This window comes from Cheilinus undulatus, linkage group 17 (genome assembly GCF_018320785.1).
Source record: "Cheilinus undulatus linkage group 17, ASM1832078v1, whole genome shotgun sequence".
Classification (NCBI taxonomy): Eukaryota; Metazoa; Chordata; class Actinopteri; order Labriformes; family Labridae; genus Cheilinus; species Cheilinus undulatus.
The window spans coordinates 3524248-3549534 of NC_054881.1; the positions used below are offsets into that span (position 1 = coordinate 3524248).

At 38.8% G+C, this 25287-nt stretch overlaps 1 protein-coding gene across 1 annotated transcript; it reads left to right on the top strand.

The window, feature by feature from the left end:
• The first annotated feature begins 22047 nt into the window (after positions 1 to 22047).
• Positions 22048 to 23261, top strand: LOC121525632 (claudin-5-like). The gene has a single exon (XM_041811713.1). The coding sequence runs from the start codon at positions 22125 to 22127 to the stop codon at positions 22770 to 22772; it is 648 nt and encodes a 215-aa protein (XP_041667647.1). The 5' UTR covers positions 22048 to 22124; the 3' UTR covers positions 22773 to 23261.
• Positions 23262 to 25287: the final 2026 nt, after the last annotated feature.

Below are 25287 nucleotides of genomic sequence, written 5' to 3' on the forward strand. Positions count from 1 at the left end.
AGCATGAATTTAAAGGAGAAGTCTGGAACACTGAAGATATAAACTATGTATTTAATTTAAACACCAGCCTTATATCACACCTGCAAAGACAATTCTTCTGCTGCCACTCAAAGATTGACCCAAGCTCTGCTGAATTCACATCAGATAAAGATTTTTCACACCTACTGGAGGTGCAACCTGGTTCTTTCTGTGGGTTACATCCCACACAGAGACAGACAAAGCTGCATTGTTGTTGGAAATGTTCTTTAAAGCACAGAGTCCTTACCAGGAGGTCCAAATTATATTCAGACATGTGAGGACATAAATCTGTGTGTCAGGGTGTTGAAGAAATAAAAACCAACACGTTAATGCAGCTCATCACTGACATATCCAAGGCTGAGATAACTCCTTTAAAGGAAATCTGATTTGCATGAAGTTTAAGAAAATTTTATGCTTTTAAACTGGCGTCTTAAGGGTTAAGTTCCTGAAAAATCATTGAAAATTTAGTATTTTTCTTAGGTCTCATTTCGATGAAAAGAATTATGCAAAAATGTGGTTAAAAAACCAAATAATATTTTTCTAACTGTTAAATTGTGGAGTCCATTTTTGGACACAAAGAGGCTGTGTGTCACTTTTTTAATCTTACAGTGTGAACAAATAAAAATGCATGCATTTAAAGTTGCAGCTCATCACTGACATATCCAAGGCTGTGGTAACCACTTTGAAGGAAATCCAATTGCATGTAGTTTAAGAAAAATATTCCTTTTTTTTTTTGTATTTTTCCACATCAGAAACAGGGGATTTTACATTTTTAAACTGGCATCTTAAGGGTTAAATTTCTGAAAACTGATCAAAATTTGATCATTCTCATCACACCTCTTGTTGATGAAAAAAAAATGCAAAAAGTGGGTAAAATATGAATGGCTTATATTTTTCTGGCTATTTATGGTGTCCATTTTTGGACACAGGAGTCTGTGAGTAACATTTTTTTAGGGTATCTGAGAATGAATAAAACCTCTATTTTAGAGAGTTTGCAGGATTATGATGATTTCAGTTCTTGTTGAAAAATCAGAATACTTTTGAAAACCAAAGTCATCCTCATGGTCAAGCATTTGCTGCAGAGCCGTGACATGACGGTCATTTCCTCCCTCCTGTTTGTCAGAGTCGTTCTGATCAATCACTGATAAGCATCAGTGATCAGTGACAGTGACTGATTCAAAGACAACAAAACAAGCCGAAAACAACAGCAGGCTCTGTCAGAGCTGTCCTGCAGATACCTGCAGGGAGGAGCGGGGGAACAATGATGTGAGCGTGGGACTGCAGGCAGCGGCACGGTGCCATGACTGCCTCTGTTTCCTGTGCTAGCTCACAGGCTACATGGGTGGTGGGGCAGCAGGGGTCAGACAATGAGCGACCTTCCCTCCCACCATCACTGAAGCAGATTTCTGCAGATCTAAAGAGGAGCACTGGGACCACAGTGACCTCTGCACAGTAACAAACAAACCCTGTAATTGCTCTGTATTTATTTTAAATGCCTACACGCTACTTCACAGCTCTCTGGGTTCAGATGGTATCCTGCAGGGAGAGCCAGAGATGGACTGGGTGTAATAAACAGAGATTTACAGAAGCTGTGTGGACCAGAGGTCAGAGATGTGACTGAATAAGCCAGACTTTAGAGGTTTAATCCATGCTGGTTGACAGAGAAGGCCTAGAAATGTCATTGAAGTATCATCATTAGAAAGACCAGCTATAGTAAGAGCCCTAATGTCTTTATTATGACACTGACCTAAACCAACAGGGACGGATTCGTCTCTGTTTCCCACCATTTTAGCCACATTTGATTCAACATTAAACCTACTGTTGACACTTTTTAACCGCTTTTCACCATTTTTACCACCTATTTTTGCCACTTTAACTCACATTTGCCGCTTTTTAACTGTTTTTCACCATTTTTAACAGCTATTTTTACAATTTTTAGTCGATCTCTTGCCACTTTGAAACCATTTATGTGACTTTTAACCAATTTTTGACAGTCTTTAACCACTTTTCACCACTCATTTCCACCAGTTGTTACCACTGTTAACCCTGTTTCCTACTTTAAACCTCGTTTTACCACTTTTCAACTGCTTTTCACCATTTTTACTGCCCATTTTAACCTCCCATTTTGACCAATTTTCAGCCAATTTATTGCCACTTTGAACCTATTTTTGACACTTTTCACCACTTTTCAGTATTTATTTCTGCCATTTTTCACACTTTAAATTCATTTTGCCTATTTTGCCCAACTTTTGCCATTTTTCACCATTTGTACCTCTCATTTTTGCATCTTTTTTTCCTTTCTTATCCAAGATCTGCTGCCTTATCCCTTTATCCCACCTTAACCAGTATGTCACTTTGAACCACTTTTCACCACCAAATTTTGCCAGTTTCTGCCACTTATAACCCATACATGACACTTTTTTGACCCCTTTTACCATTTTAACCTCCTATTTTGCCACTTTTAGCCCATTTGGCCAGTTTGCCAATTTATTCTGCAAATATTTTATCATTTTTCTTTTGCAATTGCTTCTACTTTATATTCCGGTATCCTGACATTCGTGCACGTCATGGCTTAGCTATGAAGTCTGACATTACTTAAGCTCAGTGTGCATGTCCTAACGGTTAACATTACAAATTAAAATCTAATTCTGTTTCTGAAATGTGGTTAATCTTGAAGATTCTATATTGTACTAAAGCATAAATAAATAAATACAGTTTATTTAGTTGCTTTGATAAGAGTTGTTAAAATTCAGGTTAGATATAAAATATGTTTACCACAGATTTATTTTACAATGGACTGTGATTTTTCTGACCTCCGGGGCCCCCCATTTAAGTTCACCCTTTATCCCCCTAATGGGCTGCCTTGCCCAGAAAACAAAGAGTATTAATGCCAAGTGTAACAGGAGTTGCGCTGTAGTCCGACTTTGAGAAGTTCAGTTTAGTTTCAGCCTGAGTGTCTACATGAATTCTAAAGTCCAGTTAGTCCCACTAACACAATCATTACGATCTTTCTATCTTTTCAGTATTTATTTTTGGGCCTTTTGTCTTTACTTGGAGAGGACAGGATGGTAGACTATCATCATGGGGCTCAACCTAGCAGCTAGGCCATCTGCACCCCAATTCAACATTTCCTTTCCTCTTTTTATTTCCCTCCTGGAATTGATAATTCCTTTTACATTTCCCCTAAACTTTCACTGACAAGCTCAGGTTCTCACTGGAGTAATGCTGTGAGATGGGGCCCCTTTAGGGAGGCTTCCTACTGTCATTGCAATTTTTGCACATTTTGAGCAGCTGCCATGGTTTAAAGATTGATAGCCACTGAGTGCTTCCTACTGGCCTGCTGGGGCCTCAAGTAGCTCCCTTGACAAGCAGGACATCTTAGGGACAAATAAGGCAAGGTTCATACTTAAAATCTCCTGAAGTTTAACCCCAAAGTGTGACTTTTTTCAGTCATGGTTGTCTTCATTTGCAGACGATTCTCTGCTTTATTTATCAGCTATAAGCACTAGCCTCTCTCTCTTTGTTTACAGCAGGAGTTCTAGTGTGAGAACAGCGTTTGTGGTCAGCCTGTCCATGTGAGAATGTCAGTGTATATATGTGAGCGTTTCCTCCCTGCAGACAGAAACGTGGTCACACAATGACTTCAGCGAGGAAACCGGCCGACGCAGGAAGAACTGAGCTCAGCACCGTACAATAGCTCATCACATGTGCTCTGAGCTGATTCCTTGGGCACGCTGGCTCACAGGACGAGGAAGTGTGTTTTGTTGTGAGCGAGCCTTTTCTCTTTCTCCCTGACAATGGACGACGAGGGGGGAGGAGGTAGGAAGGAGGAAAATGTTTTTACTGCAAAAAGACTCTGGATTAAGGATAATAAGAGACGGCGTTATTCTGCAGTAACTATCGTAGATTTTACTTTAAAAGTTCTCTGATATCATGGATGAATATGGGATTTTCTTCATGCATTTTTGCACTAGCTTTGCTCTAGATAGTCATGAATTTCTGCAGTTTCCTGCCCTCTTTTAAGCTGAAATATGGGTCAAACGTCAGGAATAACAAACACAGATATAATAACAGTGACAGAGATAACAGTTGATTGTTGGACCACTGTTTAATGACTTCAAAGTGGTTTCAAATCCCTACGATAAGATCTGAAAGAGAGCCAGACGCTGCAGGAGGGAAAAGAGAGGCTCAGGCCCCTAAATAGAAAAAGAAACATGCAGAAAAAAGGTTTTTGTGTAGCCACAGTGTTATCTCTGTGATTGTGCTCCACAGAGAGAGGAAATGGGGCTGTTACACACAGGAAATGTGCTGATGGAGAGGGATAAGGGAGGAAAACAGCTCCGGAAATCAAAACAAGTCCACGCCGATGCAGCTAGAGGATGGCAGGGAAGAGACCAAGACTCAGCCAGAGGAAAAAACAACTCTATTTCAGCTTTTTAACTTTGATATTCTGCAGAGGTTAGCATGATTTTGCTGAATTCACCTCTGTGAATGATTTAAAATCTACTGAAATCATGAGTGTTTAATCCTGAAATCATGAGTGTTAAATCCTGAAATCATGAGTGTTAAATCCTGCAATCATGAGTGTTTAATCCTGAAATCATGAGTGTTAAATCCTGCAATCATGAGTGTTTAATCCTGAAATCATGAGTGTTTAATCCTGCAATCATGAGTGTTTAATCCTGCAATCATGAGTGTTAGATTCTGAAATCATGAGTGTTTAATCCTGCAATCATGAGTGTTTAATCCTGAAATCATGAGTGTTTAATCCTGCAATCATGAGTGTTCAATCCTGAGATCATGAGTGTTAGATTCTGAAATCATGAGTGTTTAATCCTGCAATCATGAGTGTTAGATTCCTGAAATCATGAGTGTTAAATCCTGAAATCATGAGTGTTAAATCCTGCAATCATGAGTGTTTAATCCTGAAATCATGAGTGTTAAATCCTGCAATCATGAGTGTTTAATCCTGAAATCATGAGTGTTAAATCCTGAAATCATGAGTGTTTAATCCTGCAATCATGAGTGTTTAATCCTGAAATCATGAGTGTTAAATCCTGCAATCATGAGTGTTTAATCCTGAAATCATGAGTGTTAAATCCTGCAATCATGAGTGTTTAATCCTGAAATCATGAGTGTTAAATCCTGCAATCATGAGTGTTTAATCCTGAAATCATGAGTGTTAAATCCTGCAATCATGAGTGTTTGATTCTGAAATCATGAGTGTTAAATCCTGCAATCATGAGTGTTAAATCCTGCAATCATAAGAGTTTTATCCTGAAATCATGAGTGTTAAATCCTGAAATCATCAGTGTTAAATCCTGCAATCATGAGTGTTTAATCCTGAAATCATGAGTGTTAGATTCTGAAATCATGAGTGTTAAATCCTGAAATCATGAGTGTTTAATCCTGCAATCATGTGTGTTTTATCCTGCAATCATGAGTGTTTAATCCTGCAATCATGAGTGTTTAATCCTGAAATCATGAGTGTTTAATCCTGCAATCATGAGTGTTTTATCCTGCAATCATGGGTGTTTAATCCTGCAATCATGAGTGTTTAATCCTGCAATCATGAGTGTTTTATCCTGAAATCATGAGTGTTTAATCCTGCAATCATGGGTGTTTAATCCTGCTATCATGAGTGTTCAATCCTGAAATCATGAATGTTTAATCCTGCAATCATTAGTGTTAAATCCTGCAATCATGAATGTTTAATCCTGCAATCATGAGTTTTAAATCCTGCAATCATGAGTGTTAAATCCTGAAATCATGAGTGTTAAATCCTGAAATCATGAGTGTTAAATCCTGCAATCATGAGTGTTTTATCCTGAAATCATGGGTGTTTAATCCTGAAATCATGAGTGTTTAATCCTGAAATCATGAATGTTTAATCCTGCAATCATGAGTTTTAAATCCTGCAATCATGAGTGTTAGATTCTGAAATCATGAGTGTTTAATCCTGCAATCATGAGTGTTTAATCCTGAAATCATGAGTGTTTAATCCTGCAATCATGAGTGTTCAATTCTGAGATCATGAGTGTTAGATTCTGAAATCATGAGTGTTTAATCCTGCAATCATGAGTGTTTAATCCTGAAATCATGAGTGTTAAATCCTGCAATCATGAGTGTTTAATCCTGAAATCATGAGTGTTTAATCCTGAAATCATGAGTGTTTAATCCTGCAATCATGAGTGTTAGATTCTGAAATCATGAGTGTTAAATCCTGCAATCATGAGTGTTAAATCCTGCAATCATGAGTGTTTAATCCTGAAATCATGAGTGTTAAATCCTGAAATCATCAGTGTTAAATCCTGCAATCATGAGTGTTTAATCCTGAAATCATGAGTGTTAGATTCTGAAATCATGAGTGTTAGATTCTGAAATCATGAGTGTTAAATCCTGCAATCATGAGTGTTCAATCCTGAGATCATGAGTGTTAGATTCTGAAATCATGAGTGTTTAATCCTGCAATCATGAGTGTTAAATCCTGCAATCATGAATGTTTAATCCTGAAATCATGAGTGTTTAATCCTGCAATCATGAGTGATAAATCCTGCAATCATGAATGTTAAATCCTGCAATCATGAGTGTTAAATCCTGCAATCATGAGTGATAAATCCTGCAATCATGAATGTTAAATCCTGCAATCATGAGTGTTAAATCCTGCAATCATGAGTGTTTAATCCTGAAATCATGAGTGTTAAATCCTGCAATCATGAGTGTTTAATCCTGAAATCATGAGTGTTAAATCCTGCAATCATGAGTGATAAATCCTGCAATCATGAGTGTTTAATCCTGAAATCATGAGTGTTAAATCCTGCAATCATGAGTGTTTAATCCTGAAATCATGAGTGTTAAATCCTGCAATCATGAGTGTGAAATCCTGCAATCATGAGTGTTTAATCCTGCAATCATGAGTGTTCAATCCTGAGATCATTAGTGCTAAATCCTGAAATCATGAGTGTTGAATCCTGAAATCATGAGTGTTAAATCCTGCAATCATGAGTGTTTAATTCTGAAATCATGAGTGTTAAATCCTGCAATCATGAGTGTTTAATTCTGAAATCATGAGTGTTAAATCCTGAAATCATCAGTGTTAAATCCTGCAATCATGAGTGTTTTATCCTGAAATCATGAGTGTTTAATCCTGCAATCATTAGTGTTAAATCCTGCAATCATGGGTGTTTAATCCTGCTATCATGAGTGTTCAATCCTGAAATCATGAATGTTTAATCCTGCAATCATGAATGTTTAATCCTGAAATCATGGGTGTTTAATCCTGAAATCATGAATGTTGAATCTTGAAATCATGAGTGTTAAATCCTGAAATCATGAGTGTTTTATCCTGCAATCATGGGTGTTTAATCCTGAAATTATGAGTGTTTAATCCTGCAATCATGAGTGTTTTATCCTGAAATCATGAGTGTTTAATCCTGCAATCATGAGTGTTTTATCCTGAAATCATGAGTGTTTAATCCTGCAATCATGTGTGTTTTATCCTGAAATCATGAGTGTTTAATCCTGCTATCATGAGTTTTTAATCCTGCAATCATGAGTGTTTTATCCTGAAATCATGAGTGTTAAATCCTGAAATCATGAGTGTTTAATCCTGAAATCATGAGTGTTTAATCCTGCAATCATGAGTGTTTTATCCTGCAATCATGGGTGTTTAATCCTGAAATCATGAGTGTTTAATCCTGCAATCATGAGTGTTTTATCCTGAAATCATGAGTGTTTAATCCTGCAATCATGTGTGTTTTATCCTGAAATCATGAGTGTTTAATCCTGCAATCATGAGTGTTTTATCCTGAAATCATGAGTGTTTAATCCTGCAATCATGAGTGTTTTATCCTGCAATCATGGGTGTTTAATCCTGCAATCATGAGTGTTTAATCCTGCAATCATGAGTGTTTTATCCTGCAATCATGGGTGTTTAATCCTGCAATCATGAATGTTTTATCCTGAAATCATGAATGTTTAATCCTGCAATCATTAGTGTTAAATCCTGCAATCATGGGTGTTTAATCCTGCTATCATGAGTGTTCAATCCTGAAATCATGAGTGTTTAATCCTGCAATCATGAGTGTTTAATCCTGAAATCATGAGTGTTTAATCCTGCAATCATGAGTGTTTTATCCTGCAATCATGGGTGTTTAATCCTGCAATCATGAGTGTTTAATCCTGCAATCATGAGTGTTTTATCCTGAAATCATGAGTGTTTAATCCTGCAATCATTAGTGTTAAATCCTGCAATCATGGGTGTTTAATCCTGCTATCATGAGTGTTCAATCCTGAAATCATGAATGTTTAATCCTGCAATCATTAGTGTTAAATCCTGCAATCATGAATGTTTAATCCTGCAATCATTAGTGTTAAATCCTGAAATCATGAATGTTTAATCCTGCAATCATTAGTTTTAAATCCTGCAATCATGAGTGTTAAATCCTGAAATCATGAGTGTTAAATCCTGAAATCATGAGTGTTAAATCCTGCAATCATGAGTGTTTTATCCTGAAATCATGGGTGTTTAATCCTGAAATCATGAGTGTTTAATCCTGAAATCATGAATGTTTAATCCTGCAATCATGAGTTTTAAATCCTGCAATCATGAGTGTTAGATTCTGAAATCATGAGTGTTTAATCCTGCAATCATGAGTGTTTAATCCTGAAATCATGAGTGTTTAATCCTGAAATCATGAGTGTTAAATCCTGAAATCATCAGTGTTAAATCCTGAAATCATGAGTGTTTAATCCTGCAATCATGAGTGTTTAATCCTGAAATCATGAGTGTTAAATCCTGAAATCATCAGTGTTAAATCCTGCAATCATGAGTGTTAAATCCTGCAATCATGAGTGTTTAATCCTGAAATCATGAGTGTTTAATCCTGCAATCATGAATGTTTAATCCTGCAATCATGAGTTTTAAATCCTGCAATCATGAGTGTTAGATTCTGAAATCATGAGTGTTTAATCCTGCAATCATGAGTGTTTAATCCTGAAATCATGAGTGTTTAATCCTGCAATCATGAGTGTTCAATTCTGAGATCATGAGTGTTAGATTCTGAAATCATGAGTGTTTAATCCTGCAATCATGAGTGTTTAATCCTGAAATCATGAGTGTTAAATCCTGAAATCATCAGTGTTAAATCCTGCAATCATGAGTGTTTAATCCTGAAATCATGAGTGTTAAATCCTGCAATCATGAGTGTTTAATCCTGAAATCATGAGTGTTAAATCCTGCAATCATGAGTGTTTAATCCTGAAATCATGAGTGTTAAATCCTGAAATCATGAGTGTTTAATCCTGCAATCATGAGTGTTTAATCCTGCAATCATGAGTGTTAAATCCTGCAATCATGAGTGTTTAATCCTGAAATCATGAGTGTTAAATCCTGCAATCATGAGTGTTTAATCCTGAAATCATGAGTGTTAAATCCTGCAATCATGAGTGTTTAATCCTGAAATCATGAGTGTTAAATCCTGAAATCATGAGTGTTTAATCCTGCAATCATGAGTGTTTAATCCTGAAATCATGAGTGTTAAATCCTGCAATCATGAGTGTTTAATCCTGAAATCATGAGTGTTAAATCCTGCAATCATGAGTGTTTAATCCTGAAATCATGAGTGTTAAATCCTGCAATCATGAGTGTTTAATCCTGAAATCATGAGTGTTTAATCCTGAAATCATGAGTGTTTAATCCTGCAATCATGAGTGTTAAATCCTGCAATCATGAGTGTTAAATCCTGCAATCATAAGAGTTTTATCCTGAAATCATGAGTGTTAAATCCTGCAATCATAAGAGTTTTATCCTGAAATCATGAGTGTTTAATCCTGAAATCATGAGTGTTTAATCCTGAAATCATGAGTGTTTAATCCTGAAATCATGAGTGTTAAATCCTGCAATCATGAGTGTGAAATCCTGCAATCATGAGTGTTTAATCCTGAAATCATGGGTGTTTAATCCTGCAATCATGAGTGTTCAATCCTGAGATCATTAGTGCTAAATCCTGAAATCATGAGTGTTGAATCCTGAAATCATGAGTGTTAAATCCTGCAATCATGAGTGTTTAATTCTGAAATCATGAGTGTTAAATCCTGCAATCATGAGTGTTAAATCCTGAAATCATCAGTGTTAAATCCTGCAATCATGAGTGTTTTATCCTGAAATCATGAGTGTTTAATCCTGCAATCATTAGTGTTAAATCCTGCAATCATGGGTGTTTAATCCTGCTATCATGAGTGTTCAATCCTGAAATCATGAATGTTTAATCCTGCAATCATGAATGTTTAATCCTGAAATCATGGGTGTTTAAATCCTGAAATCATGAATGTTGAATCTTGAAATCATGAGTGTTAAATCCTGAAATCATGAGTGTTTTATCCTGCAATCATGAGTGTTTAATCCTGAAATCATGAGTGTTTAATCCTGCAATCAATCATGAGTGTTTATCCTGAAATCATGAGTGTTTAATCCTGCAATCATTAGTGTTAAATCCTGCAATCATGGGTGTTTAATCCTGCTATCATGAGTGTTCAATCCTGAAATCATGAATGTTTAATCCTGCAATCATGAATGTTTAATCCTGAAATCATGGGTGTTTAATCCTGAAATCATGAATGTTGAATCTTGAAATCATGAGTGTTAAATCCTGAAATCATGAGTGTTTTATCCTGCAATCATGGGTGTTTAATCCTGAAATTATGAGTGTTTAATCCTGCAATCATGAGTGTTTTATCCTGAAATCATGAGTGTTTAATCCTGCAATCATGTGTGTTTTATCCTGAAATCATGAGTGTTTAATCCTGCTATCATGAGTGTTTAATCCTGCAATCATGAGTGTTTTATCCTGAAATCATGAGTGTTAAATCCTGAAATCATGAGTGTTTAATCCTGAAATCATGAGTGTTTAATCCTGAAATCATGAGTGTTTAATCCTGCAATCATGAGTGTTTTATGCTGCAATCATGGGTGTTTAATCCTGAAATTATGAGTGTTTAATCCTGCAATCATGAGTGTTTTATCCTGAAATCATGAGTGTTTAATCCTGCAATCATGAGTGTTTTATCCTGAAATCATGAGTGTTTAATCCTGCAATCATGAGTGTTTTATCCTGAAATCATGAGTGTTAAATCCTGAAATCATGAGTGTTTAATCCTGAAATCATGAGTGTTTAATCCTGCAATCATGAGTGTTTTATCCTGCAATCATGGGTGTTTAATCCTGCAATCATGAGTGTTTAATCCTGCAATCATGAGTGTTTTATCCTGAAATCATGAATGTTTAATCCTGCAATCATTAGTGTTAAATCCTGCAATCATGGGTGTTTAATCCTGCTATCATGAGTGTTCAATCCTGAAATCATGAATGTTTAATCCTGCAATCATTAGTGTTAAATCCTGCAATCATGGGTGTTTAATCCTGCTATCATGAGTGTTCAATCCTGAAATCATGAATGTTTAATCCTGCAATCATGAGTTTTAAATCCTGCAATCATGAGTGTTAAATCCTGCAATCATGAATGTTTAATCCTGCAATCATGAGTTTTAAATCCTGCAATCATGAGTGTTAAATCCTGAAATCATGAGTGTTAAATCCTGAAATCATGAGTGTTAAATCCTGCAATCATGAGTGTTTTATCCTGAAATCATGGGTGTTTAATCCTGAAATCATGAGTGTTTAATCCTGAAATCATGAATGTTTAATCCTGCAATCATGAGTTTTAAATCCTGCAATCATGAGTGTTGAATCCCGAAATCATGAGTGTTAAATCCTGCAATCATGAATGTTGAATCCTGAAATCATGCGTGTTTAATCCTGAAATCATGAATGTTGAATCCTGAAATCATGAATGTTGAATCCTGAAATCATGAATGTTGAATCCTGTAGTACATTGATTATTTCTGCAGTATTTTCAGGTCACTTGTCAGCAGGACGACGTAAACATCCCTCAGGCCAAACTAACAGACCGCTGCCTAAAGATGTGGCATTGAAACATCCACTGACCTCCATGTTCAGTGACATGACTTAACATGTTTTTAACATGTAGAGTCTGGGTCACAGAGGGCACGAGAGATGGAAACAGCAGGCTGGAATCAGGAGGTTCTTTCTGTTTGTGAGGATCATTGTAGGATAAACATAAGAATCAACACAAAAATCAGTGCAGAAATAAAACTAAGAAAAGGATTTGTTTTAGCGTGAGCATGATTCAAACATAATATGACATCTAGTCAATAATGAAAGTGTATCTGCAGGCCTGATTACAGCATCCTCCTCATAATAAAAGCTGAATAGTCTCAGGATGAGTGTGCAGTGATGAGGCTGTGAGCTGGTTCTTTTCCCACAGGTGCGATGAGTCACCAGAGAAAGAGGAGGGTCATTAAACTCACAGAAACATAGGATTTTATCTCTGATCTCAGCAGCTCCATGACTTTATTCTGTCAGGATTTCCTGCAGCCTGAGTCAACCTCAAACACCCTCTGATAGCAGCTGATTACATAAGAATAATCAGCACCAGGACCAGAACCAGGACTTCTATAGGACACCAACTACCTAACCTACCAGTAAACCGACAGGCCAGACAGACTGTTTCACATATCCATGGCATGTGAAATATTTCACATCCTCTTGGGAAACACCTCATGGATGGTGTTGGGGAAGGAGAGATCCTTACAAAACATTTTCAATACTCATTAAGCTGTCACTGCAGCTCGAACCTTTTTAGCTTTTTTAAAAATATTGTTTCCCGCTCTGTTGTTTGCATTGAGGTTAGCCAGGAACAATGAAAGAGGGAGATGACATGGTATCAGGAGTGTCTGACAGGGAGATTTCCTTTATTTTCTTTTACAGTCCTCACTCACAGAGCTTCTCCTCTTGCTTCACAAATCAGAGATAAGTGTGCATTAATAAAATCTACTACTGATGATGATTTCTGCCAACATGGAGGCAAAACTTTTGGGTCTAAAGCTGTCAAAGGCTTGTCAATGCAAAGCGCTGCTCTCATGTTAATCTGCATTCTGCCTGGAATTCACTGGGGAGAGAATTGAAGATTCAACACATGCAGTGTGAGCTGTGAGCGTGCAGTTAGGAGACAAGAGAACTTGCACTAGGCAGTCTGTAGTGCAACAGCATGGTTGACTCCCACAGTCAGCTAGTTCGTCCAGTGTGAGGGTGCACTCACACGGGACCCAGTTGTCCTGTACTGTGCAAAAGCACGCTTGACCCCCTCCTCAGTCCCTCACTGGCTTTTACTCTCATTTCCCCAAACCCACTGAGCCCGAGGTTCAGATACACCGTGTCAAAAGACAATGTGACAGTACTTTTAATCGCTTTGCAGCTTATTTTCTATCATTTAACTGGATAACGTACTCTAACACTCGGCCATTGTTTAAATGATTCCCAGGAGGATCATCACAGTGGTTACACATCACGTCCACACTGCACACTGTGCCAAAGCCGACCTCTTCCATCCATGCCAGGGCTGAGGAAGCCCACCCTGCTAGAGAGAGGCACAGAGATCTCACACACGTACACTGGACTTTAGAGCTCGGAGATACTCGGACAAGGACTGTCAGCTGTGAGCGTGTCCTGAGTCCTTCGTACTGCGCTCAGGCTTCCTGGGCACTGACACGGAGGGAAGAGAAGAGCTTTGGCAACTGCTCATGCATGTGCACTAGCATGGCTTTGCAGCACTGACATTATATAGATACTACAGATCCTCTTATCAATCCTTTGAAACTATGGTGAGGTTTTACAGATCCAAATCTACCCGAACAACTCAACATTAACCACAAAGTGAGTCAGATAGCTGCAAGGCACCTGTAAGGGGGTAAAGAGGAGAGTTTTCTGGGGCCCAGTCAAATAAGAGGCCCATGGAGGTCAGGATAATCCCTGACTGTTGTAAAGTTAAGCTGTGATAACCATATTTTATTTGAAACTCATAATAACCACTCTGATTAGAGCAACAATAATGAATTTAATCTTTTAAAATACAAACCCCTTTCTTAGTTAACAGATGGCTAAAATGGATTCAAAGAGGTTAAAACTGGAAAAAGGGGCACAAATGGGTGATGAAAATGGTGAAAAGGAGCTATAAAACAGTAAAAATGAGCAAATATGGGTTCAGACAGCAAAAATGGGGAAGAAAATGGCAAAAAAAAAAGGAAGGTAAAATTGTGGATTAAAAAAGTGGCAAAAATAGGTTTGAAGTGGAAAAAGTAACAAAAATGATTAAAGAGCACAACAAGGGAAAAAGCTGTCAAAGAGAAGTTGCAGAAATGCAAAAGGGGTGAAAATAGGTTACATAATTTTAAAGCTGAGCAAAAATAGGTGGAAAAATTGGTTGATCAGGGTGATTAATTAGTAAAAACGGGCAAAAAAGTGGCAAAAGGGGTTAAAGAAGCAAAAATGGGTAAAAATGGTCAAGAAAGACTTCAAAATGGGAAAAAGGGGAGATAATGGGTAAAAATGTGTGGCAATGGATATAAAGAGGCAAAAATAAGATGCAAAAAATGCAATAATAGGTGGAAACTTGGTTAAAAATAGTTAATAGTATCAAAAATTGGCAAAAAGACGTAAATTTAGGTTAAAATGGCAAAAATAGGTTACAAAAATGTAGCAAAAACAGTAAAAATGGGTGTGAAATGGCAAAAATAGGTTTGAAGAGGCAAAATGGGCAAAAGTAGAAAGAAATGATTACAGAGCCAAAAAAGGGAAAAATGCATCTGACACTTATTCTCTATTTTTTGCCCATTTTTGCCACTCTTGACTGCTTTTTGCTCATTTAAGTCACTTTTTACTCATTTTTGCCCCATTTGCACCATTTAATGCCACCTGTAACTCATTTTTTTGCACTTCTCACCCATTTTGCTACTTTCTGACCCCTTTTTTTCACTTTTCCTTCCCCCTTTTCACCCGTTTTGTTGCTTTGGACCATTTTTGCCATCTTTAACTTATTGTTATTGCTACTTCAAGCTGTTTTGCCACTTTTCACCACTTAGATTGTGGCTCTTGCAAAGGTTTTTTCAACAACTTGGCTCTTTGGTTGAGCAGGATTGAGTAACACTGCAATAAACACTGATATCAACAGTAAACCATAACTGAGGGCCCACTCTCTGTGTTTATCAGGGTCCACCCTCTGTGTTTATCAGGGTCCACCCTCTGGGTTTATCAGGGTCCATTCTCTGGGTTTGCCAGGGGTCCAGACAACCCTGTTGCTGGGCCTGGCTAACTGTCATGTTTCTGAATAGTTTTTTTTTAATAGTTTCACAACATTCCTGCTAGTGTGAGTTTGCTTTCACTTCTGACTAAAATCTGGAGGGACTTTTATCTCAAAGAAATGCAGAACGAGTGAGTCACTGCAGTGAAGAGAAAGCAGAGGTGAAAACCAAACTCACAGAGCAAATGGTGGCACTCAAACAGAAACACACACACACAATCGTCAGATAAAAAGACCAGAACCGAACAATAAAAGCCTCTGATTCAAACTGGCCTCCTCTGTGCCAAACATCAGCATCTGACTGACGCACAACTCCGCAAAAAGCCAAGGCCTCGCACCTGTGAGAGTGCCAAACACACTCTGCAGGTGACACGTGTGTGTGGATAATAAAGAGAGTTGATGTGGAGCAGCAGGAGGACAATCTCCCTGACGACTTCGAGAACAATGGCGAGGACAGGAAGTGATAAGAGACAGGACATCCTAACACCGCTGTGTGTGTCAGCAACAGCCATAAACACTGAGATGCTGCTGACGCGTCACCTGGAGACCTGCAGCTGTCAGTCAGAGTCAGACGGGCTGTAGAAAAACAACCAATATCACACTGACAGCAGAATGACACTGATTAAAACATGGAGAATAACGCCAGAAAGACAGGAAGTATACCCACTGAATCTCCTGTCAAATTCATCTAGCTCTAGTTATGTAATTTCCCTCTGTTGTATATCAGTCTGTGTGTTAGACAGAGAGTTCCCCCAGATTTTGACTTTGTGGTGTATTTAAACATGATCTAAGACCTAAACAAACAATCGAATCCTAAAAACTTTTGCAAGATCCAAAGAACTTTTCTGAGGTTCTAAGATACATTTGGAAGAACTGTTGAGGGGTCCTATCAAATTATCATGGATCCAGAAAATCTTTCCTGGGAATAAAAAAAGAGGCTTTTTGCAAGATCCTGAAAGTATTTGTAAGATCCTGAGATGTTCCTGAGAGATCTTACGAGACTTCTTAGAGATACCAAGGTTTGTTTTATACCCTCTATAGGAACTTTTTTGAGATTTCTGGAACATTTTACAAGAGAAATAATAACATAATCCCAAAGAACTAACTTCAAGAAATATTTGAAAGATCCTTAGAAACAAATCTTACAAGATCTTGAGAGATTCTTTGAAAGTGATCCACAGAGGCCTTGGTTGGATCCCAAGAACTCTTAGGTAAATCTTACTAAAAATGCTTTTGAGGTCCCTTGAAACTTTCATTGCTCCTTTGATGCATTCTAAACAAACTTTTGCCAGATCCTGAGAAAAATTGGCAGGATCCTCAGAAAGGTTATTAAGATCCTGAGAATTCCTGATGGATCTGAAAAATTATCTAGACAAGCTTTGCAAGACCAAGAGAAATATTTTCAACATCTTGAGAAACTTCTGCCAGTTTCAGAGAAACTTTTGTAAGATCCCATCAATTCTTTGCAAGATCCTCAGATGTTTCTGGAAGATCTTACAAGACTTCTCAGAGATACAGAGAGTTTTTAACCTCTATAGGAACTTAGAAAAACCACTTTGAACATTTTACAAGATCTAAAAAACTATCTTGTCCTTATAAACTTTGCAGGATCCAGAGAAACTTTGACATCTTGAGAATCAAAACAAACGTGTCCATCAAAACTACAGAGAGATCTAGAGACTGTTGAAACATTGTTTTAGAAATTTGCAAGATACTGAAACCTTCAAAAATCCTTGGAAATCCTGAGAAACTTTTGTGATACCCTGAGACTTCAGTGAGACCCTGAGAACTTTCCGGATATGCCTAGAAACTTACTGTGAAACTCTTGGGAGATGTAAAGATGCTGTTGATCAATCCTGGAATCATTTTGCACATTCCTGAGAAAGTTTTGTAAGATTCTGTGGAAATCAGTGGGACATGTGGAACCTTTTATGACTGGAATCATGAAGACGTAGCCATGCCAAAGTAAAGAGTTACGCTCACAGAGTAATTATAAACCTGTTTATTCTGGCTGCTGTGAAACGAACACCGCTCTCATGAAAAGTCAAACCCATTCCAGGGAAGTGTACAAGAAACTCCCTAACATGATCCATGATGGATTATGTGAATCTTTGGGCAGTCAGTCAAAAAAAGGGGGCTTTTGTGTTTCTCTTATTATGTAACCCTAAATAAACCCTGTATTCTACAAAGTCATATGCCACTCTGAACTTGCGCTTAAGTTTTGGTATTTTTGCACATGTTTCGCTTCTATTTGTTGCATTTATCGCTTCACGTCAGAGCCAATAAATCTTAATGTGTGGTAGCTGGAGCCGTTTTTTTCTGCTAACAGCGGGAGGAAACATCTGTCCCTCTAAGGACCCACTCTGGCTGTTGTTTCCCTCGCTCTGCCGGCTCTTGGCAGCTCCTTCAGCCTTGATTGTGATTAAGAGATCGGAGAGTTCGGAGTGAAGGAGCCAACAGGAACAGGTCTTAATGACCCACTCACCCACTACGTGACATCATGACTTTCTTCTCCTTCACGTGCATGTGTGCTTGTGTTCGTGTTTGTGATTAATGGGCTTTCCAGACGGACGCCTGATTGTGTTTTTCTGCAGGGATGTTGTTTGTGGGCAACACCTGCTGTAGCGGACGACTTATGGCTTTAAAAATAAAGTGTATGCATGAATTTAAGATGAAACTATTCCTAAGAAACAGATGAATCCTGCAACATTAACATATAGGCTTTAAATCTCCACATCAGAATGTAAATGTGAAGTTCAGCAGCGGTTTTCTTCTGTTGTGGTTTTATAAAGCTGTTATCTTCCTGCACCCTGGTCTTGTTTATCAGCTGCAGAGTGATTCAGACCCTCTGTCTAAAATGCCAGCACTCTGATTCAGAGCTCAGGAAGATGGAGTCATAAAGCTGAAACTTCCAGAGTAGTTACTGAGGGTGTGGTGCAGCTTTAATCTCCATGCATCACTTTCTCTGCTGTAAACATAAAGAAGCAGTCACTCACACATGTATGATAACACAGGATGCTGCTAACGGGGTTTCCAGTAAGGAGGAAATCAAACTCGAGGCGGTTTGACCTCCATGAAAAGGAAGACAATCCTCTGAGGCCTCCAGGCATACTCATTATAGCTGTGCATCAATGATGAAGTTCATCCTTTTATCACAGTTCCTACAGCGCTAATCATAAAATGCCGGAAATAATCCTGATTGTCATCTAACCCTAACCCTACCCTAACCCTAACCCTAACCCTGACCCAGGTAAGAGGCTGGGTAAAACCACCTCTGACAGCGCCTCTATATCTTTAAACTTCTACATGAATGATTCTAGTAAAAATAAAACCAGAGATATCAGTACCAACACCAGGAAAAACAAACACAGAAGTCCTCAGCAGGCCTGCCGCTGTGTCGGCCCACAATGCTTTGGTGCGTCTGTCATCGCAGCGCTGACATACAGAGTGTTTAGGGTGTGTACGCTGGGTCAGATCAGGCCGTCCGATCCTCTGTCCCGTCATCTTAAAGCACAAAAACAAAAAGAGAGCTGAGTGGATTTTTCAACAGCGTCGTCGCGGCACAATGAGGCGAGTCAACATGGCCGCCATGTCCTCTGTGTGGAGAGCTTCCTGTGCGACTCTTTGAGTGTTTAGTTGTTTAACAAATGGGTTAACAATGTCATTCAGAGGCAGGGGAACGTGATGATAGCTGGTAGTGGAACAGAAAAAGCTGTGTCACTGCTATGAAGAGTTTCAGCTGAGACGTAATTCATTCTATAAATGTTCTGATGAATAAACAGATTCAAATTTGGAATTACAGTGCTTTCTTTCTTTTCTTTCCAAGCCTGGGAAGGTTCACCACTGTTCACAGTTTTCTCCATTTGTGGATAATGGTGCTCACCATGGTTGGCTGGAGTCCCAAAGCTTTAAAAATGTCATTGTAACCTTTTCAGACTGATAGATGTCAGTGACTTTGTTTCTTTGTTTGCCCCCTGACCAACCCAGCAGCGGTCCCTCCCCAGTTGTGATTGATTGATGATGTCATTCCTACAGGATCAGTAGACATTGGCTAACAGTTCTCTCCTTTTGGACCTGAGGAGTTTATCAAACTATTACTGAGTTCTGAAGTTGGACTTATGTATTCATGCTGCTTTAAACCACTTTTTATGGTCAACCGCCGCTCTTTGCCACTTTTAACCAACTTTTGCTGTTCATTTCCCTTTTTTCCAACATTTTTTGTCACTCTTTTTTGGCACCTTCTCCCTCTTTTGCTCATTTTTGTCCTTTCTTCCTGGCGTTCTTTGCCACTGTTTTGGCTTTGCCCGTTTTGCCACTACTTTAAGGCATTTTCATCCCATTTTTGCCACTTTGTTTTGGTACTTTCATCCAATTTTTGCCGCCTTTTGCCAGTTTCTGCCATTTATAAACAATTTTTGCTATTTGTTGTCCTTTTTTGTCACTTTTATCACTTAATGCCCACTTTTTTTCCCATTCTTGCAACTTTCAACCATTTTTGACACTTTCTGTTCAATTTTGCTTCAATGAACCTTTTGCTGCTCTGCACATTTCTTCTACTTTTTACCCATTTTTGCCACTATTTTGACACTTTCCCCCATTTTTGCCACTTCATTTTGGCACTTTTATCCCGTTTTTGCCACTCATAACACATTTTTGCTGTTTGTTGCACCATTTTTGTCACTTAAAGCCTGTTTTTCCACTGTTTTCATTTTTTGGAACAATTTATTAAATGTTTTGTCCATTTTTACATCAGTTTACCATTTTTGCTGCTCTGAGCATTTTTTTTTTTTCCCAATTTTGCCTATTTTTTGCCACTACTTAATGGCATTTTTACATCTTTTTTGCCACTTTCCCCTCATTTTTACTGTTTTTTTTTTTTTTTTTTTTTTGCGATTTAATGCCTGTTTTTCCACTTTTCTCATTTTTTGGAGTCAGTTTACCCATTTTTGCTGCTCCCTGCGTGTTTTTACAAGTTTTGTCCATTTTAACGGCCACTACTTAATAGCATTTTTACGTCTTTTTTTGCCACTTCATTTTGGCACTTTTATTCCATGTTTGCCACTTTTTGCTACTCATAACCATTTTAGGCTGTTTGTTGTTCTTTTTGCCACATTTTTGTCACTTATTGCAGATTTTTCCAGTTTTTTTTCCCATTTTTACCACTTCTTTTTGGCACATCCATCACATTTTGCTGTGTTTCCCCATTTTTGCAACTTTTGACCAATTTTTGACATTCCCTGTCCATTCTTACTATAAGTCACCCGTTTTAGCAGCTCTCTGCACATTTTTTGACACTTCTGTATGCCGTTTATCCCATTTTTTTCCACTTTTTGCCCTTTTTGCCATTTAAAACTAATCTTTGCAACATTTTTTTGTCATTTCAAGCCCATTATTTTAAAAACTTTTTCCCCGTTTTTGCTACTGAATTTGGCACATTTATCCCGTTCAGCTCTGTTTCACACATTTTTTGAACGTTTGACCAATTTTTTACTCTTTCTTTCCATTTTAACCACATTTTGACCATTTTTGCTGCTCTGCACGTTTCTACCTTGTTTTGTTCATGTTTTGCTGCTACTTTACAGCATTTTATCCAATTTTTGCTGCTATTCCCTCATTTTTGCTACTCCTTTTTGCCATTTTTAACCAATTTTTGCAGTTTTTTGGCCAACTGTTGCCACTTGTAACTAATTTTTGCAGTTTTTCGCCCTTTTCTGCCACACTTTTGTCATTTAAAGCCCTTTTTCTATTTTGACCCCATTTTTGACACTCCTTCTTGGCACATCTATCCTATTTTGCTGTTTCTCCCACTTTTAAACTTTTTTCCCATTTTTTCTGCTTCTGCATATTTTAATGACTGTATAAAATGAATTTGCCTCTTCTTTAAGGCATTTTAATGTCATTTTTGCAAATTTTAGCCCATTTTTCCTCCATTTTGCCACTTATTACCAATTTCTTCCACTTTCCATCCATTTTTTAGAATAAATTTTACCCATTTTTGTTGCTTTTGCCTATTTTTGCCATGTTTTTTTCAGCATTATTCCTTTTTTTCCATTTAGTGGTTAAAGTTTTCTCAGCTGTTTTCCTGCATCCTGAAGTTTAATACCTCTGCTATGAAGTCTGACATTATTAATTGTTTAATCGTCAGCATCACCTCTAAAAAGGATATCCGGAGCTTTATATTTCTAAAAAGGCTATAAAGAACTAGCACAAATAAAACTATTGTGTTTATAAATCAGGTTAAAGATTGAATACTGTAAGCACGGCTTAACTTTCCACTGGACCAGGATCTTGCTGACCCCCATGGCCCTATAAAGCTCTGCTCTGTCCCCCCACCATGGCTGGTAGATAGAAATGAGGAGCGGCAGGGATATTTGAGGATATTTGGGTAAGAGGAGCAAAAGCAGCCGGATTTGAAGCCAGGATGTTGTTTTTATTGTCCTCAGACCAACAGGATGTGTTCACATCTCTTTCTGGGAGTATTTCTCTCTTTCAGGTTTCTGTTTTCTCTCAGAGGTTTACAGTTTGGAGTTTTTACACAACCATCTATAAGCTGAAGCTCAGATTAACTTCCTTCACCTCCACGAGCTCTGAACCACAGGAAGACAGCAAACATCTGGAGCCTTCCAGCCGGAGCTCTTCATCACTGTGGTGCGTAAACGTGCACGCGCAGCATTGTGAGGAACCTGCTGCATCAGTCCTCCCTCCTCCTCCGTCCTGATTGGCTGGGAGAAAGACGCATGTGGCGCTGATTGGTTGAAAGTTTGCCCTGTTTGTTTTGATGGTGGAGCAGCAGAGCGTCAGGCTCGCGCTCCCTTAAATGAAAACTCTAAGGGCTCAGAAACACTCAGACTACTATCAGACCAGGACTACCACCAGACCAGGATCGTCACCATGCTCGCTGCGTGCCTGGAGTTCCTCGGCCTCGCGCTGTGCGTCGCCGGCTCCCTGCTGGTGATGGTCGCGTGCGGACTGCCCATGTGGAAGGTGACGGCGTTCCTCGACTCCAACATCGTGGTGGCCCAGACCATGTGGGACGGCCTGTGGATGTCCTGCGTGGTGCAGAGCACCGGGCAGATGCAGTGTAAGTTCCACGACTCGGTGCTGGCGCTCACGCAGGACCTGCAGACGGCGCGCGCCCTCACGGTCATCTCCGCCGTGTTCGGGGTGGTCGCGCTCACGGTGACCATCGCCGGGGCTCAGTGCACCAACTGCATCAAGGACGAGACGGTGAAGGCGAGGGTGGTGCACGCGGGCGGCGTCATCTACATCATCAGCGGGCTCTTCGTGCTCGTGCCGCTCTGCTGGATGGCCAACAACATCATCGTGGACTTCCACGACCCCCTGGTGCCCTCGTCCAGGAAGAAGGAGATCGGGGCGTCCATCTACATCGGCTGGGCCGCCACCGCGCTGCTCCTGCTGGGGGGGACCCTCCTCTGCTGCTCCTTCTCCCAGGGGGTGCGAGGGACCTACCCCATCAAGTACGTGCCCACCAAGAGCATCACGACCACCGGGGACTTCGACAAGAAGCACTACGTCTGACCTGGACCGGGACTGGACTTGGTTTTTCAGACTTTAATCTGTCCCAGCAGAGCTGGAGAGGCTTTTCTGCGGTCAGACTTTGACATGAAGTGCGCCGGAAGACGCGAGGCGCGCGGAACGAACTGTTTGTGTAAAAATGTACGGAGGCTCAAAGGTGCCAAACACGACGCGTCTAAAATATACGTTAAAATATATTTTACTGCTGCATTTTAGAGGGGAATCACATTAGTAGGAGGAAAGTGAAAATAAAACTTGGACGTTTTTTTTTCATCCAGATCTTTACAGTGTGTTTGCAGAATTTAACCCCTTAAAGCCTGTTGCATCATATTTGATTTATGATACCTCCATCTAATCAATACAATCAATAAATTACCAAAAAAAAATCTGAATACAATCTGATAAATGATAAAAAAAAATCCCTCAAGTGGATTATCAGTTACCAAAAACACCTGATGTATCAAATGAGATTTTAAAAAATATAAATGTTACATTTTAATGGAAATTTAGATTTTTGGGGGATTTCAGTAGAAAGTGAAATAATTTTCCAGTTCCAAAAAATTAGAATTTTCTGGCTATAATGTGTGTTTTCAGGCTTTAAGGGGTTAAGAAAACTCCAAATGTTAAAAAAAAGTTTAAATAGAGACTGCAAATGTAAATTAGCTTCAATTTATCTCTAATATAAAGCATCAAATCTCAGCATTTATGTTTAATGTTGCTCATTGTCCCTTTATGAATAATAATTTAAAAAATAAGTACAAATTAGATGTGAAAACTTAAATTTTAAGGGTTTTTTTTCAACCTATCATCTGTTACAGGAAGTCCTGTTGGAACAAAAATGGTTTACATGTGAAGAAAAAAAAGTCAAACTTCCAGCATTAGAGCGGGAAATAAAAAATAAATATGACTTCAAATTAGCTAAGACCAGGGGTGTAGCTAGGGATTTTGGGTCCCCAGAAAGACCGGGCCCCCCTTAACTGGCTAGCCAAGCAACACATAGTGCATCATTTTTACAAATAACTCTGATTTTTAATGTTTTTTTAAGTATTATTATAATTTCACCATTTATGAGCACTATGGTTAAATTAAATCCACTTGCATTATTTTGCAGCACTGGACATTTTTAAGGGAGGAGCCGGGGCCCCCAGTATTTATTTTACTCTATTTCATTTTTACAAATTTCATTCTGTTGACCGCCCTACTGTGGGCCCAGGTCACCAGCCCCGTGATACGCCCCTGGCCAAGGCACTTGTTTTACATAATGATGATAATTCCTCGTTTATTTTTTTTGCCCTCCACTAAAAAGCTATGTTTTTTTAAATCAGTAGTCCTAGTTTAAAGAAGCACTCCAAATCTGAGTTTTGGCATGTTTGTGCATATTTGGAGACAAAATTGGTAGAAAATTCAACTAAGAAAGTCAAGAACAGGTCAAACCATGAAGAAAAGTCAACATTTGGAGCATATTTTCATCTCTTAAAGTGTCTTTTTGACATTTCCACTTCATTCTCAAGCAAAAACATGAAATATTTGTTCTCTAATCTTCTGTGTGGACATGTGTTTGGCTTGAATGTACATTTAAAGCTCAGGTTGATGGATGAAAGCAGCTATCTGAGCCTGTGAAGTGGTTGTTTTATCACGGGCTGCACTGCCTCTGTGTTAATAGTGTTTTTATTCTCTGCTTGTGTCGGTTCCCACAGTGAACAGCAGACGGTGGAGCCGTTCACACCAATTAGCGCTCATGCACCGATCAAAGGCTCATTTGCATCTGAATGCGTGTACAGTGGTCCGTCATTCCTGACGTTTTTGTTACTCTTCAACAAAACTGTTTTCTAATAAAGACCAGAAACATTCATGTGTCTGCATTTTTATTTACTGCATGTATGAGATGATTTTAACACTCATGGAAGCAATATTCATTTAAATATGAGGTATAAACAGGGGCGTAGCTAACAGATTTCGGGCCCCTAGAAAGAATCTTACACAGGACCCCCCTTAACCCGCTATCCAAGCAACAAATACTGTACTTACTTTTATAAATATCTATGCATTTAATGTATTTTTGAACCATAACTTCCCCATTTATGAGCAATATGGTAAATTAAATTTACCTGCTGCACTGCATTACATCATTTAAAGCAATGGCTCTCAACCTTTACAGCCCAGGACCCCCAAATTAAACGTGCCAGTGACCCAGGACCCCCACTGTACCTGAAGATGGCTGAACACAGCCATGAACAGTCATGTGGAGACAAGGCCGCCCATTAGGGGGGAAAAATGGGAGAGCTTTCTGGGGCCCAGCCAAACTGGGGGCCAGCAAAATCCTGGTCCACTGTAAAGTTGAGCTGTGGTATTTTATATTTAACCTGAATAATAACCACTCTTATCAAAGAAACACATTTAATTCATTTGTGTAGTAGTAGCCCTCTTTTAAAAATGTAAACGTAAATCCTTTTGTAAAAACAGAATTAAAATGATCTAAAATGAGTTAATAATGGAAAAAAAATGGTGGGAAAGGTGG

What these genes read in the sequence shown, in the direction of transcription:
- LOC121525632 (XM_041811713.1), top strand. Translation starts at nt 22,125, where the DNA reads ATGCTCGCTGCGTGCCTGGAGTTCCTCGGCCTCGCGCTGTGCGTCGCC.